At 32.4% G+C, this 17,013-nt stretch overlaps 1 protein-coding gene across 2 annotated transcripts in view; it reads left to right on the plus strand.

The window, feature by feature from the left end:
- Positions 1 to 12,885, plus strand: part of SFXN1 (sideroflexin 1) — a 53,007-nt gene extending 40,122 nt beyond the window's left edge. For both annotated transcript variants that reach the window (XM_051978934.1, XM_051978935.1), the window contains exons 9-12: positions 1,704 to 1,753; positions 8,824 to 8,873; positions 9,211 to 9,258; positions 10,611 to 12,885. In XM_051978934.1, the coding sequence (XP_051834894.1) occupies positions 1,704 to 1,753; positions 8,824 to 8,873; positions 9,211 to 9,258; positions 10,611 to 10,707 (245 nt within the window). In that variant the 3' untranslated portion in view covers positions 10,708 to 12,885. The remainder of the gene's footprint in view (positions 1 to 1,703; positions 1,754 to 8,823; positions 8,874 to 9,210; positions 9,259 to 10,610) is intronic.
- The last annotated feature ends 4,128 nt before the right edge of the window (positions 12,886 to 17,013 follow it).

The following is a 17,013-nucleotide window of genomic DNA, read 5'->3' on the forward strand; positions in this document are numbered from 1 at the left end:
CCATACTAAAGATAACCATTGTCTTTTCAATTCCACTGAGTTAACAACTTCTTTCAAGTATTCTTCTCTAGAGTTCTGCCCTTTACAGGATCCAGTGCTAGTCCGAAAAGAAATCTTGAAATCATTTTTTAAAAAGAGTGATAAATAGCTAGTCCAGTGACACTGGAAACTTTTCTCCCATCTTAGAGAAAATTTCTAATTGAATAATCATAAATACCATAGATATTGCTCATATCATAAGGGTTATTTAGAAAACTTCATTTTTAGATTTACATTGTATTGAGATGTGAAACTGAAACTTCTCATGAATGTCACATCTAGAAAGTTTCCCCTGTGTATTAAAAGCCTTCCCTTTTCATATTTATAATATTTATCTCATGTGTATTCTCTGATGACCATTGAGATAGTTTTTGATTCAACTCTACCCCAACCATCTTGTTGGATTTCTCATTTATGGGCTGATGTCTCTGATGTCTATTATAATGAAAGAAAGGATTCAATAAGAGTCCAGCTCATGTTATGTAGGATTTTTTACCTATGTCTGAGGACAGTTTGTTACTATACCATTCACATGAACCCTCTGATGTCTTTGTAAACTAAATTGTTAATTCAATGTTCTGTATAAAATCATTTGTAGTTTATATATTGTGAGGTGTTTTTTTTTTTTTTTTAAACTGTGAATTTTAAAAATATAATCAAGTTTGCCAAGCTGACTCTATACTCTCAAAGTACACCATAACACTCTGTTGACTCTGGGATCTCAATTTGAATATTCCCTCTGAAAGTGCAAATCACAAACCCATTCATACTAATCTATTGATCCTTTGTGATGTTTTTACGTGTTCGAATTTAAATTCAGATAGGGTGACCAAGAATCCTGGGAACCTTCTTTACTTTCTTCTCATTTGGCAGAAATATCGGTGGAGCACCTAAGATGCCTACTTTCTTCAATCCCAGGACCAGTTGCATTATCTTTTCTAGTTGTACATTTCTCTAATATCTTATGCTCCAGTTCTTTTTTGAAGGTGTTTGTGTGTGCGTGCGTGCATACATACGTGTGTGCATTTGATATATCATGGGTCAGCATAACAAATCAAAATGGGAATTTTGGGAGAGTTTTGCAGAAGCACAGACAATGTGCAAAGGCCAGTAGACAACACAGAAAAATTTAGTAACTCAGAAATGTATAATATACATGTATAGTACTGTTTAATATCAATCCAAAATTTATAATATACTGTAAAAACCCTATAGAAGGAAAAAAATTCATGTCTGGTACAAATGGAGGACCAAAACATTTGACATAGATTTTTCTAGATCCCCTGTGATGTGGAAGGGATAATTGTATAACTTTGTGTGTGTGTGTGACAGAATGTCACACTTTAGATAGACATTGTTTGTCCATTTAATATTTTTCTTGTAGATATTTAGGTCAAAAACTTTGAGTGGTTATAGAACTCTTCCAGGAAGTTCTGAACTGCAGAGTTCCAGGATCAGTAAACAACGTAGTGTCATCAACAAACAGAAGCATTTCTAGGACTTTAATATCTATTAGTTGATCTTTTTTTTTAATACATAAGAGGATCCTTTTTCTATGTTTAAATAGCCAGAAAGTGACATGAATTTGCTGTAAGGTTGCAATAGAAAATGTTAACTATAATTAATTCATTTGAAGTTTTAAGAATATTTTCCTTTCCATTCAGCCATCCCTCCATTTATAATGAACACTTTGGAGAAAAAAGCATTTTTAAAGGTAAGTCTATTTATGGCATCTTTTTGATTTATATATATATATGTGTGTGTGTGTGTGTGTATGTGTGTGTGTGTGTGTGTGTGTGTGTGTGTGTGTATATATATATAGTATCAGACTTCCTAGGCTACCACCAAGCATTTCCCCTTTCAGTCACTCTCCTGTTCTAATACAAACTGATGAATGAATAAAAAGCACTTGAATAAAGTATTCCTGTTCAAATAAAAAGATATTTCTTATTTCCAGAGCATTTTTTTTTCAGAAATTTGAAAAACTTCCAGAGATGTAATAAGCCCACTACTTCTGTTGAGTTATTAGACCTCATTCATCTTGAGCTTTAACTGAACATTTATGTAAAAGTAAAAGAAGAGATACTGTATTTGGACTAGTAAACATAAAAATTACTCCACAGAACATCCTGAATGGGCAATACTTTTCCTCTTTAAATACAGAATTAATGCCTCAATACCTTATCTGAGGACCCCTCAAGAATTTAGCACACTATTTTGATGGTAGTGATCCCAAAAGAATAAGTAATCATGTAACTCATTTGATTTATTTCATATTTGAAAACTGATGGCTAGGTTTTAGTCTTTGATAAAATAGAATCCAGCTCAAGAAAAGCAAGGATTTTATGATGTCTCAGAATAAATTCTACTTCAGTTTTGACCGTGGTATTTTAATATAAGAAAACACATTTGGGACATTTATAGGTTTTTTTTTTTTAAATAAATTCAGTTCACTTAGTAATCAAGCATTTGTTAAGAACCCACTTTAACTTTAATAGTAAATCTGCCAGATGTATAGGAAACAAATTTAAAAGATGATAGTAATCCTTCTCAATGAGCTTACATTCTAATAGGGGAAACAGAGGAAAGACATTAAAAACAAATAAATTCAAAGTAGTTAAATACAAGTTAGGAGGGTAGCCTGTAGCATTTGAGCAATTGGGAAACGCTTCACCTTTTATCTGCATTAATATGATATTTTGATCACTATGTGAATATGTTGATTAACTTAAAGACACTTAAAGAATGTATTAACTCTTCAAGTCTCTATAATATTGCACAATGATAATGGTTGGGAATGTCTAGAATATCGGCACTCCATTTCAAAAACATTAGCACAATTTTTTTTGTGTGTGTGTGGGGGAAGCATCCTATGTAATATACTGCAAGAGATAGAGAGATAATAAGAACTACATGATCCCTGTCTTTAGCACCTCATGTCCTACTGTAAGAGGAAAGTTTAATCCAATGTAATCAATAAATATGGTGACAGAATGACTGAATGTTATCATATTTTCCCAGGAAAAGTTAGCCTTTGGGAAGAGAGAGAGAATATGAGTATATATTTGTGTGATACACATATACATGCACACTGAATCAGGCTATCATTTATTCAAAATAATTATCAGACTTCTTATATTTCTAAAGGTACAATACCATGCACAACGTCAGGGAGGTCCCAAACATACATAAGAGACATGTACTCCTTTTCCCTCGTAAAAATAACAATTTTGTAAAATAAATGTTTATAATATGCATAAGAACAGTATTATATCAGATCAACTTTTTTGAAGAAGAAATACGTAATATAACCAATGTATGGCTTTTACAAATTTTGCAGATGAATTTGAGAGTGATTTCTTCAAGGTAAAATGAATTAGCAATGAACTTTGATTTAACCAGTACCTTCTTCATGTCCGTCCATTCATGACTTCCAAAAATCCATCATTTCATAGCATCTTGGCTCCAATGCAGTGACAATACTTCCAGTATGCTTTACTAACAGACATGCTTCCATCAACATTGTATATGACTGATTTTACAAGAAATGTACATTTGTCTTTTCAAGCCTTTTTTGAAACAGGAAAAAAAATTTTTGGCTAGTTAAAGATGGAGGAACAAGAGGATAGCTGGGTTATATATTGCAAGTATTATTTCATTATTCTCATGACATTTACAGTTGTTTTGTTGTGTCTGAATTTCAATAATAGTGGGATGATTGTGCTTTTGTCACAGTATTAAAACTGCAAAGGATCTAGAAGTTCATCTAGGTCAGATGTCTTATTCTGCAGGGGTAAAGACAGACCCAAAGAGAATGAGGCACTTGCTCAAAGTCACATTAAATTCTGAGCAGCAGAACTAGGACTTGATGCCAGAATTCTTTTTTAAATAGAACATAATTATGTCTATTGGATAATTTACTTCCATTGGCAAGTGGAAGCTATTTTATTTCTCTGTATAAATAAACAGACCAGTGATGCAAATATGATCATGGTACAGTAGAAAGAATGTTGGCCCCTAGAAGGAAGGAGGGAGCCTCAAATACCAGCACTTACTTGTGGCTTAAATAAGTCACAAATTCCAAAGCACCTTGGATTCTTAATCTGCAATATGGGTTTAGATTAGATAGCCTTCCAGTTCTGGATTTCTTTAATGAATCCCTGTCAACTTCTTTATGTTATGCATGTTCCTAATGATGCATGTAATAAAATGAGATTTGCCCGTTATCTGTAAAGCACATTGTATATGCCTGAGTCAGAATCATAAGGTTAGAGACCTTAAATGCCTATTCCATCTCTTTCATTTGCTAGATGAGGAAGCCATCAAACATGTATTACATCTAGCCCCTTCTCTTTGTACTCGGGTAGCCATTACCTGAATGCAAATTATCATCATATTTTGCTTGGATTAATATTTTAGCCTCAGTTTTTCATTTCCACTCTTCTTTTCTCAACCTTCTTTGCTTGCCTGAAAATCCTTTATACCACCTCTTGTGCTTAGGAGGTATTGGAATAAGAATTTCCCAGCACAATGTGAGGAAGAAAAGAAGTAGTGGGATATAGCATAAATAAGCCTGAACTCAGAATATCTAGATGAGAAGTCTGGCTGTGCTATTTGTTAGTGGTGTGATCTTGGGCAAGTAATGTCTTTTCTGATAAATTCAGTTTCCTCTTCCTCTCAATTGGGAGGAAAGAAAAAATGGGAACAGTAGCAGGGCCAGAATTAGAGATGGTTTTTTTCCATATCAACTACTAGTTTAATATGATGATGTTTACATCAGCTTTTTTGTTGTTGTTGTTGTTGTTGTTGTGTAGAAGCTGTTGATTAATTCTGGATAGTGTGCAGTCCTCTGCCCCTTCATACTTTTCTACATTGCTAGGTTTCAGTGGTAGGTTCAGTCTAGTTAATTGTTGAATTTTGTCAATATTGAGAAATCCTCCAAATGTGGATTACTAGGAAAGATCTTAAAATCCTAGTCAGTGAAAAATTCACTTCATCTCAATGGCCACATTGGGCTTATAATTTTATAATCATACCATTGGAGTTAATCATTGCAGTTAATGAAGACAATTCCTCATGATAGGAGCAGTGTTTTTCTGGGTTTTCTTAACTTAAATCTTTTGAGGATCCATGGTTTTCTTCTCCCTCCGTTACTGCAGATCACAGCACTATTCTGTATGTATTCTGATACATATCCTTATGAGTTTCTGGAGCCAAAAAAGTAATCATCTCATGCTTTTTTTGGAAAGCGTTTCTGTGCTTATCCTCTTTTTCACTAGGGAAGCAGAGTATGGATCTGGGGTCAGAAGACCTGGGTTTGTGATATGGTTTTGGACATGTAATTTTAAATGTTTTGGTTATCAGTTTCCTTATTTTCAAAACAAGACAAATTGAGTTCTAAAGTCTTCTCAGATTAATTCTAGTCCTAGATTATTAGGACTAGCTAACCCTATTCAAAAGCTTTCTGACTTAATAAATACTGCCATCGTTGTAACTTGTTGGTATGATCTCTCAGAACTAACAATCTCCTTCTCATGAAAAAAGGGAGGAATTTATTTGAGGTTTGCTTTTTTTTTTTCCCATTCATTTTAAATCAGGGAGAAATTATTAGTGAGTGGATAGTAAACTCCCTAATTCTATAATTTTCTAATACATTACTTCTTTCTGTATGATGCAGTTCAGTATGACTATTCATTGTCTAGAATTCAGTCATAGATTTTTCTAAGCTGGATTGATCCTTAGATCTTAAGTACAGTGCTCTTACTGGACAGATATGGAAGAAAGTTAGTCTTGAAGGGGAGAAATGACTTGACCAAAATCAAACAGTGAAGTAAGTAGTAGCAAGACCTCTATTAGAATTCAAATCTCTTTTGATTTTGCCATGATACCATAGTGTTTTTAAATGTCAGGGAACATAGGTAGCATTTTTGTGCTCCACACTTTTATACATTCAGTAGGGTGTCAGATCCTCAAGCTGATCAACATATTTCCTTTCTTATATTTTCCCATAGAATTAATTTGGGAAAAATATCAGTAGTAGTGGGAAGATGGCAAAATACTATTGCACAAAATTTGATGTGTTTGTGAATGTTTTTTCATTAAGAATGGTTTCCATCACCATTTTTGTAATCTTTCTGATGAACCATCATTAGTAATTAAACTGACATTTTGATTAAATAATAATGTTTCATTCCAAATTTTAATTTTAAAAATTGTTCCAACATAAAAAGGTATCTCAACTATCTACTCATAATACTGATTATCTCGGTTAGCATAATATACAAAAGATAGCAAGTTGCAAGTTTGTCCTCTACAAAATATGTCAAAGAAATCTCTTTTCATGGATTTAGATTGAACCCCCCCTGCCTTCTAAAAGATTAATAGAGGAAATATTTTGAGTCATGTTGGAAATTAGTCTCATTCCTTTATAGTTATATTATAAATGTTTAGAGTTACAAGGGACTTTTAGAGGCCATCTTTCTTATTCAACCTCATCATATTACAAATCAAGAAACTGAAGGATAGATGAGATAAGGAACCTGTTTGGGGTCATACAGTGATGAAAGAACTAAAATTTGACCCGAAGTTCTCAAATTCTAAAACCAAAAGATTTTCCACTTTTCCAGGAGCATTCTCAAAAAATGCCAAAAGTTTATTGAGTAAATGATGTCCTTATCAGGATTAGAACCGAGATCTGAGTCCTAAGACATTTTCATTGTACTACAATGCTTTTAAGTTAAAATGACTAGAAACTACTCTCATCTACAAAATTTAAAATTTCTACTGTTTTAAATCAATAGAGTAATCAATAGTTACTGTAGTTTTCATAAGGTATTCCAAACATATTTAAGAAAAAATGGAAAATTTATTGAAAAGAATTTTAATCTTTCAATCCAAAAGATTGAAACCACCTGTTTTGTTTTTTTTAATGTAATTGTAGGTAAAAGGATGCTGATTACATTAAAATGACAAATTAGATAAAGCAAAACAAAAAAATAACTTTTTAATGTGGTTTGAAACACTTTCAAATGCTCAAAAGTAACTTCTTAAAAGTGTATATAATTCAAATAAAAGTGAGATATAACACTCACTAGGAATATATAGCAATAAAAATGCAATTCAAGAAAGCTTTATCAAGTGCCAATTCTGTGCAAGTCATAAAGTAGCCCCAAAAGAACATTATAATAGCATTATATAATATTTAGCCAAATAACTACAAGGCATTATGAGAAAAAAGAATTTTATAGCTATAGGGATTAGCGGAGACTTCATGGAGAGATGGAGTTGACATGAAAGCTTGTATATTCCTGTAAATTTCTGAAAGTGGGGGATGAAAATAATTGGAATCTATTGGGCTTGAAAGAGTCAATTTGGATTATATCTTAGATACCAGATTGAGGAATTTATATTTTACCCTAATAAATGTCCTGTGAAAATTTATGAACACAGGTGATTTGTCAAGCCTGTCCCTTAAAATATTACCAGCAGCTGTTGTGGAGGATTCATTGAAGAAAGGAAAGATTGGAAGCAGAAACAGCAAATAGAAATCTGATACTGTATCTAAGCAAGAGATAATAAGATTGTGAATGGGGATGGTGATCATACGAATAGAAAGGAGTCATATGTGTGATGAGTGTTTCTAACTTTCTCCAACACATACAATAATCACAATTAGGGTTTAATGCATGATGAATACCCTTAACCTTTTTTTAAACATTTATGATGCTTACTTTAAATAACATCATTGTCCTTAAGTTTTCCAAATAGCACACAGCAATCACAGTTAGTGTTTTTTTTTTCCCATAATTCTCTGAACTCACACATTAAGACATTCATTTGGCAACTTGTGTAAAACACAAGCTAGTATCATATTTTCTTCTGACCAAGTCACTGTCTGCATTTGTGACAAATACCTAATCATTGGGATCAACTCATCTTGAGAATTCATGTCATCATCCTGCTCATGTCTACAAGCTCTACCCCCTAGAGCCCTCAATCCTGAAAGCAGGAATAATATGTCTGGGAAATTTCAAATAGTAGTAACTTACATTCCTTGTGTAATTAAAAAAAAAAACCTGTGAATATAAAGTCTTTTCCTCATAATGAGATAACTAATTGCAAATATTATTAACCCATATTTTAAAGATGAGAAATCTCAGAGTCAGGGAGGTTAAATGATTTGACTGATCATGTAAGCAGTCAGTTTAGGAGACAAAATTTCAACCCTATTTTGATTCAAATAGACTGCTCTGTAAGGTTATCATTAAGCAAGAAAATATATCATTGGCAGTGGCTAACCACAATTTGATTATTTCTCCAACTATATTATTTTTTGTGGTTATGGTAACAATTTTCAAGTATTTTAACTAAGGCTATTTTTATTGCCTCCTTTATTAACTTAAAATTCCAACTTCTTTTTTTCCCTTATCCAAGGACCAGCAAAACTTACTCATTTAACTTTGTTCTCACTAACAAAACAAGAAAAAGATGTTCTGAACCTTACTTATGTGATGGTAATACAATTAATCAAAGTTAATTTGTGCTTGAATTCTTGCACATAATTTATATATTCAAATATTGACATGTGCTGTTAAAGGTCAGTTGATCTTTGATTACTTACCCATATGTAGATTTTGGATAGGGTTGAGAAGCCTGAATTGGTAGCTGTTAGCATAGTATGAAAATTTTACCATTTCCCTAAACATGGTATTTCATCAGCCTAAGAAATTGTCCATAAATATCTGGTGCAAAAGAATTTTGATTATAATTTTACTTATACTGCAGAGGTTCCCCTGGATGAGTGCTCCTATTCAAGTTGGATTAGTTGGCTTCTGGTAAGTAATACTCTGGTTCTATTGTTTTTAAAGGATAAAGGGGTGTATGGGAGCATAGGGAAACAACAGAAAATGTAAAACCATTTGTTGGCCCTTTGTGGAATAAATATTTTACAGGACCATGGAGGAGAAGTTTAGCATAACTTGGCCTCTGTTTTCATTAGATGATTTTGTACCATGTTTAATTTTAAACAAGTATTTGGAGAAAATACATAGTAGTGCATAAGATAGCTATCTAATCACAGTATTTTTTGGTAATGAAAATTGTATGTCATGACTGCATGATATAAACCGTATGTCTTCTATGATGACAAAAAATTTCTTTATTCTTTTATAGTTTGGTGTTTGCTACTCCTCTGTGTTGTGCATTGTTTCCTCAGAAAAGGTAATGTATTTAGCACTACTCACTATTTTATTTGGAAAAAATATCAATTTAGGAAGATTAAAGTCTTATGTACTGGGATTTTAAGGAATCATGGAAGAACAAGACTAACTTTAATAAGACATGCATTAACTCAGGTAGAAAATTTAAGATTTGAATCTAATCAAATCAAACTCAGTATCTCAAAAGAGCTGCAATCATCATAACTTTACTATGAGATTCTTTTGATGTCTCCATTTGATAGAAAGTAAACTGTGGATTCTTGAAGGAAGGCCTTAACAGTCTTCCTAATCTAGAAATCCTTCCAATATGGTTCTGGTGACAAAGTGTGTCTTTCATCTGAGGCCTAGCCTAATTGCAGAAAGACTTACTACCAGAATTGATCTTTAAATAATGTTTTTTTTTTTTAAACCACAGTAGCAAATGGAGATTGTTCACTAGAATTACAGAGAATGTCTAGACATTGTTAAAATTGTGGATCTGTGAAATAATTTTATGTAAGAAGATCCTGGACTTTGAATCAGGAGACCTAAGTTTAAGTTTCCAAATCAAATATTTGCTAGCTGTCTGACTGGGCAAATCAGTTAATTCATGTTTCTAGAGTACTTCATTATATACAAAACACTTTCTCCATGACCAAATTGTGAGGGCAGCAGCCTACATACAATCCTCATTTTACAGCTGAAGAAACTGAAGTTCACAGAGTTACATTTTATCTTTGTTTTATAGTCACTGTTTTACTCTCAGTAGAACAAAATGAATTGCTACAATATGTCTTCAATTTACAATTTATATTTTGGTGGAGTGAATGAAATCTTTCCCAATGATGATTTTTCTTAAATATGTAGAATAAAATTTAGAAATTACAAGAAGCAATGTTTTATTTTTATTTTAGGAGCAAGGTACTTTGTTTCTGATTTAGTTATGATTTTTAAAAAAACATGTAAATACTATGTACAGAGTATTGTGTGAGATACTTGAAAAAATAAAATGTTGAAATGAGACATGGACCCCAATTTCATGCACTTTCAATTTAAAAAGGAGATAAGACAAGTGGAATTTTATTATATGGTATTTTGTAAGTGCAATAGACAGAAAACAAAGTGCTATGTGAATTCTAATAAAGGAGAAGATGAAATAAAAAAAAAACTTCATGGAGAAGATCACATTTGAGTTGGTTTTTAAAGAAGAGTAGGACTAAAATGGAAGGAGAAAGAGGATTGTTTTTTAACCAAATACCAAATAATATTTATCTTCTATCAACTCATTCCTGACTTTCCGATCTGCATGAATGTTTCATTTCATTTGTTGAATTCTGGTCAAGTCGTAACTTTGCCATTTTTTTTCACATTCAGTTCGATGTCTGTTACACGCTTGGAGCCAGAATTGAAAGCCAAGATTCAAGAGACCAGTCCTGAATTAGAATGTGTGTATTTTAATAAGGGATTATAAATCGGAAGAAGACTTGAACATTTTAAAGATAATCATGTAAACCCAAATACATTATGCCAGTATCGGTAAAAATGCCTTTGTCTTTATAATTAGTTAACTTCCCTGGTATCCAAATTTACCTTATTCACTAAATATGTTAGCTAAAATTGTACCTTAATACAAAGGATCTTGTTATCTTTGAGAAAACCATCCTGTCCCTTTCAGAGTTGGTGTTTTTAGAAGAGTTTTTAACAGCCCACAGCCAGCATAAGACTGGGCACAAAGTAGGCACTTAAGAAATATTTATTGATCAATTAATTGAAAAAAATGTTTACATCAAATATCAAGCAATGGAAGGTGATTTAAAAAATAGATCCAACTTGTATCCCCATCTATGGTCAAGAAGACTTTCACATATAGGAGGGATTCAGGGCAGGCCAAAGACTAAGAGGATAGAAGACTGAAATCATTACTCTTGACATGCAGCCTGCTGCTGCCTCTGTTACATGGAGCATAGACCCAGATTTCTACTTCTTTCCTTAGGCTCAAATCAAAAGATACTTTTAGGCCTTTTTGTTTAGTAAAATAAAGGCTATCCTTATGAGCTCTCCTTTCAGTAATTTTTTTCATTTAACAATTTATGGGAAATGAATTTCTTTTTGTATATGCCTCTGTTTTTAAATTCCTAAGAAGGCATCTACCTTCCTTTGAAATAGATGGATATTATTTGGAATTACATTACACTATTATTTAGTATTTAAATAACTTTAAAATTGCCTAAAGCTATCAAACTACTACAGTTTATCAATACTGTATTTTAAAAGTATATTAAAAACATTGATATTTAATCAAGATTGTCTGATTTTTTAAAATTAGTCATCAGCAAGCATTTGTTTTATGTGTCCAGTTCCTTGTGTTGGCTTCTATTTCAAGCTCTTCTTGGCTTTGAGAAAGACCAAGAAAATGTATTTGATTAATCAATGACCTTACAAACTGTACTTGAATGTTCTCTATTACATTCCATCTTCTGTATGAATATATTCAGTGTGCACACCACTTTGCTTATATTATTTGTAACAATTGGCAGTATAATTGATATAAGATTAGACATTAAACTTTAAGTTTGTAGTGTTAAAAGTAATAAAAAGAAGATTAAGCATATCACTGAAAGTAGATTCTTGTTATGCAGAGGCTAAAGATAATATATGGACATTTAGAAAATAATAGAATAGTAAGATATTTTTACTGTTTTATCAGAGTAAATTTCTCACAAACAAGATTTTTTAAAACTTGTTTCTGTGTTTTTCATCTGAAAAGATTAACAGATCTGAAGCTTTAGTCTCCTTGGAATGATTCTTATCTGTATCTCTCCCATCATTCTTTTACCTCATATTTTTTGTCTTAAAACTGTTTAGATGGAGAAGAATGGCTTCCCCAACACATTCTGAACATTCAGCATATTTTATTTTATTGCAATAAACACATCTGCAGAAAAACCTCACATTCCACACTGACCTTTATAGTTTACTTGGTGCCTCTCTGATTTGTTACCATACATAATATATTCATGTTGATATATTTCTCTTTAAATGAACTGATTTTTATATATTTCGTTTGCCTCATTTGACTTTGAAAGGCTCCTGCCAATTCATTTATAAAATCATTTCAGCAACCTAATAATTGATTCATATTAAGTGTATGTTTTTCACTAGTACAGGACATACACTGATTTGAAGATTGATAAATTATTCACACTAAGAAAATGTGACCAAAGCATAGACATAAAGATGACAAATATCACGGATACACACACACACACACACACACACACACACACATATACTTTTAATTTTGTTTATTGAAGCTTCAGACTATTAATGCTTTTCTACAGATCATTTATTTTACAGTTTCAAAGTATTAATAAGAAGAACAAATGAGCAAAGCTCAGGCAATTTATGCTGGTCTTATAGAAAAAAATATTTTTTTTAATTTAAAGTGCAATAAGATCCTAAAGCTGGTAAAGATGAATAGTTATTGATATTTCTATTAATGCTCTATAAGAGGAATATAATTTTAAGTGATGGCAGTGACTGATATTATTAATTTCAGTATTAGCAATGTCTTGCCAGTGTTGATGGAGTCAATGTACTATTAAATTCAACTGGATGAAATATTAAATAAACTCAGATTGAAATGAAATTGTCTTTTTTTTAACTATAGTCCAGATAAATGTAATTTCAAATTTTAGTTAATGGTGCATACATTTCAAGCACAATAATCTGATTTACCACTAATAGCTTAAAATTCCTGATAAGAAATAATCTTTGTATTATACATTCTTTAGAGGATATTTTTCTGCTTTTTGTAATAATTTTTCCCATTTCTTTCTTAATGAAATTCTCTTAGACCAAAATAATCAATGAAAAGAACTAGTTTTTGTTTTGTGTTGTTTTTTAATGTTTGAACTCCAGCAAAACTAGTATCCATTTTATGATAGGTTTTAACAAAACAAATCCAAAAAAACTTCTGAAAGAAATTGGAAGAAACTACAAAGGAAAAATAACATTATTATATTTTTAACTTGGTCAAACCATCTAATTTGTGATGGTTATATTTGTTTAGAAATGTGCTGGGGATGTTGGGTTTGTTGTTGTTTAGTCATTTCAGTTATATCTGCTTCTACATGACCCAATTTGGAGTTTTCTTGACAAAGATACTGGAGTGGTTTACCATTTTCTTCTCCAACTCATTTTGCAATTGAAGAAACTGAAGCAAACTTGCCCAGGGTCACATAGCTACTAAGTATCTGAGGCCAAATTAGAACTCAGACTCAGGAATATGAATCATCCTTATTCCAGGCCTGATGATCTATCCACTATTTCACTTGAGTGCTGGATACATGGGCCACATGCCAATGTAACATTTTTTGTTGCTTTTAACTTTCAAAAATTCCAATAAAAGCTGAGAGGGAGTATATATATATATATATATATATATATATATATATATATATATATATATATATATATCTCATGTAAAGGTAAAACTCCAGTTTTGTCCCATTCCTATGAAAATTGCAATATAAGGCACAGAACAAAGGAGATCTTATAGGCCAATTCCATTATTTGACAGAAAACCCATTTTAGATGCATAAGAAAACTTTGTGATAATGCTGTATAGAGTAATATATAGTATGCTGGCCTCAGAAGTAGGTTGATGTAGGTTCAAACATTGCCGCTGACATATCCTACCTGTGTGATTTGGCATAAATCACTTAACCTTTCGATGCAGCAAGGAACTTTAGAGCTTAGAGAATAGTATCTCCGTTTCTCTATCTGCATTAGTGGATAGAAGTCACAATATGGTTATAAGGGGCTCTTAAAAAAAATATACAATGCCAGCAAAAAAAGATTAGAATATGCCATGCTTAATATTTAAGTATGTATTCTGTTTAAGAAAAATCTCTGGAAATAAAGTTTATTCTTGCAATTACAGTTATAGTAAATAATAAATGGATCCAGTCATTCACATGGGCATGACTTAGCCATATTTCTATAAGAATAAATTCATACAATGTTTTCAGTTATTTCAGCCATGGCCAATTTTCCATGACCTCATTTGGGATTTTCTTGAAGATACTGGAGGGTTTTGCCATTTCCTTCTCCAGTTCATTTTACAGAGGAGGAACTGAGGGAGAAAGGTTTGCCCAGGATCACCCAATTAGTAAATGTCTTGAACAGTATTTGAACCCAATTTAGTCCTCCTGACTCCAGGCTTGGTGCTCGCTCTATTATAACATCTAGCTGCCAATTCATATAGTAATTGTACATCAAAACATGAGGTGGATCTCAGAACTCGAGTAAGGTACTAAAAATTTAACCTATAGTACCAGAAGATATTGAAGTAGCTATACTGCAGTTATAAATATTGTAATGAAATAATAGTTGGCATTTCCCAGTTTAGAGTTTTGTTCATACATTATCTACTTTGAGCCTCACAACACTGAAATAACAATAGGTATCATTATCCCCATTCTGTAGATGAGAAAACTGAGCTTTCTAGAAATATGCTTTGTTCCACAACTAATATGTAATTTAGAAGCAAAATTTATACTTGCAGTTCTCTTCTAAGTCTGAGTTCAGTGCATTTTCCAATATTATGGTATAAAACAGTGATGTCAGTCAAGTAGAAATGGGTAATACATAATATCTGTGGACTGCATATTGACCTCTACCACAAGTTTATATATTTTTTCTTTTTTTTATTTATCACAGATTAAAATCAGCTAGGAACTACATTTTAGTTTGGTTCAGGCCATAGTGTTATGTGTTGTGTGTTGCCAATAGGTACATATTTAATACTGCTATGGAATATCAAAACTAGAGTCAGAAGCTCTTAGTTCAAATCTCAGCTCTGCTGTTTATTTTAGCAAATCAACCCTGCAGATCCTCAGTTTCCTCATCTGTAAAATTTTAATAATACCTGCCCTCCCTACCAGAGAAGGTAGATTGTGAGGACTTGGGGGAAGGGAAACAAATAAATTGCATGTATATGCACATATATCTATGTATATACTTTTTACATGTGCATATATGTATGATATGTAGATGTCCCTATAAACAAAGACAGATGGACTGATTACCTGAAAAGCGATGAATGACAAGTAGACAACCATGTTCTCCCACTGATATCTTTACAATGTCATGAAAAGGCAAGAGAGGCTTCCAGTACATTGGATAGACCCTCTATAGCAAACATAAGAAAAAAAATGGACAAAATTCAGTCTGAGAAGGCATGAATAGATTGTTATCTACATCATTGGAAGGAATCTCCAAAATGATTAAGATTACATAAACACAAGTGGATAAGCCTGTTAGAAATCATTTCAGAATGTCTTTAGTCTTCATTGTATTGTTGGAGGTACCATGATTGTTCTAAGCTGGACCTGGGATCAAGGTTAGTCCCTGGTAGTCTAGATGAGTGGGTCAAAATGAGACATTTATAAATCATCTAATAGGTAATTAGTTTCTACAAAAGTCATCGTTAAGGACACCTCAAATTAATTCAGCTAAGTAAAGTTCCCTTGCCCGGAACATGATCTATTACTTAACCCATCATAATCCATCAATCAAACTTTTAAATGCCTCTGAAATTCCTTGTGGCTACTTTGTGCTAAGGTAATAAGGAAGTGACATCACCAATTTAAGCCATTAGACCTGGAGTAATACCTCAATACCATATAAGGAAAAACTAGAACTAGCCTATTTTGTGTAGGGAAGAGGGGATAATAGGATATTTTCACTGCAATTATAAAGGAAATAATGCTAGATTTGGAGTCTGAGTACATGAATTTTGAGTCCCTGCTTTGATGATAACTTGTGTGACCAAAGATCAACCATTCCTTTCTTTGTATCTTACTTTCTATACATCTAAAATGAGAGGCTTTGATAATATGATCTTAAAGGTCTTTCCCATTTATTAATTTATGGTCTGAGAAAGTTGGATTGGAGAGTCTAATAAGGTTTTCTTCAACCCTAAATTGCTGTTGCTTATTTGGTTTACTTAAATCTGTAGCTCCTAGATTTTGAGACATCAGAGACTTTAGAGATCATCTAATCCAAACACCCCATTTTATAGATAACAAAACCGAAATGCCTTTTTAATGGAACAAGGAGCCTTTTCCCCCCATTTTTTCCTCTAGCTAGAATAAAGTAACAATTTGCTCATACCAACCATTTTTGATCTCCTTCCTAAATTATTGTTACTTAAATTTTGACCACCTAGTACCATAATAACAGGTGAATACCTGGGAAAACTCACTGATGCATTTCTCTAATCCTGTCAGATAAGCAGACCCATCAGAACCATGAGGAATGCCTGAAACAAAAGTATAAACCCCCAAGTTGTTAATGTGAACCATGATCTTAAAATACCAGTAGATGTAATGATTAATATGGGAACCACACAAAGCAAAGTATGTCCACTGGGGTGGGTTTATTCCCATTATCAGAATACTTGTAAAAACTCTTAGCTCATTTGTGGCACATAAAAACTACAGGAAGTTCAAGTATCCACCATAACCTATTGCTACCAAATTGGGTAAGCCCAAGAATCCTGGTGTGGCAATACCCTCTGGAGTCAACTCTAGACAACTTATCCTAAATACTTGGGAAAGAGCTCACACTAAAGTCCTTGGAACTATCAAATGATATTAGAAACTGAAATGATTTTAACTGTAGAAATGATATTAAGGAGACTACCATCTGATTTGCTGCAGCATCCTAAGACCCATGAAACATTTCCATCTGACATTCAACCAAAATCTAT

Source organism: Antechinus flavipes, chromosome 2, assembly GCF_016432865.1.
Source record: "Antechinus flavipes isolate AdamAnt ecotype Samford, QLD, Australia chromosome 2, AdamAnt_v2, whole genome shotgun sequence".
In the NCBI taxonomy this organism is placed as follows: Eukaryota; Metazoa; Chordata; class Mammalia; order Dasyuromorphia; family Dasyuridae; genus Antechinus; species Antechinus flavipes.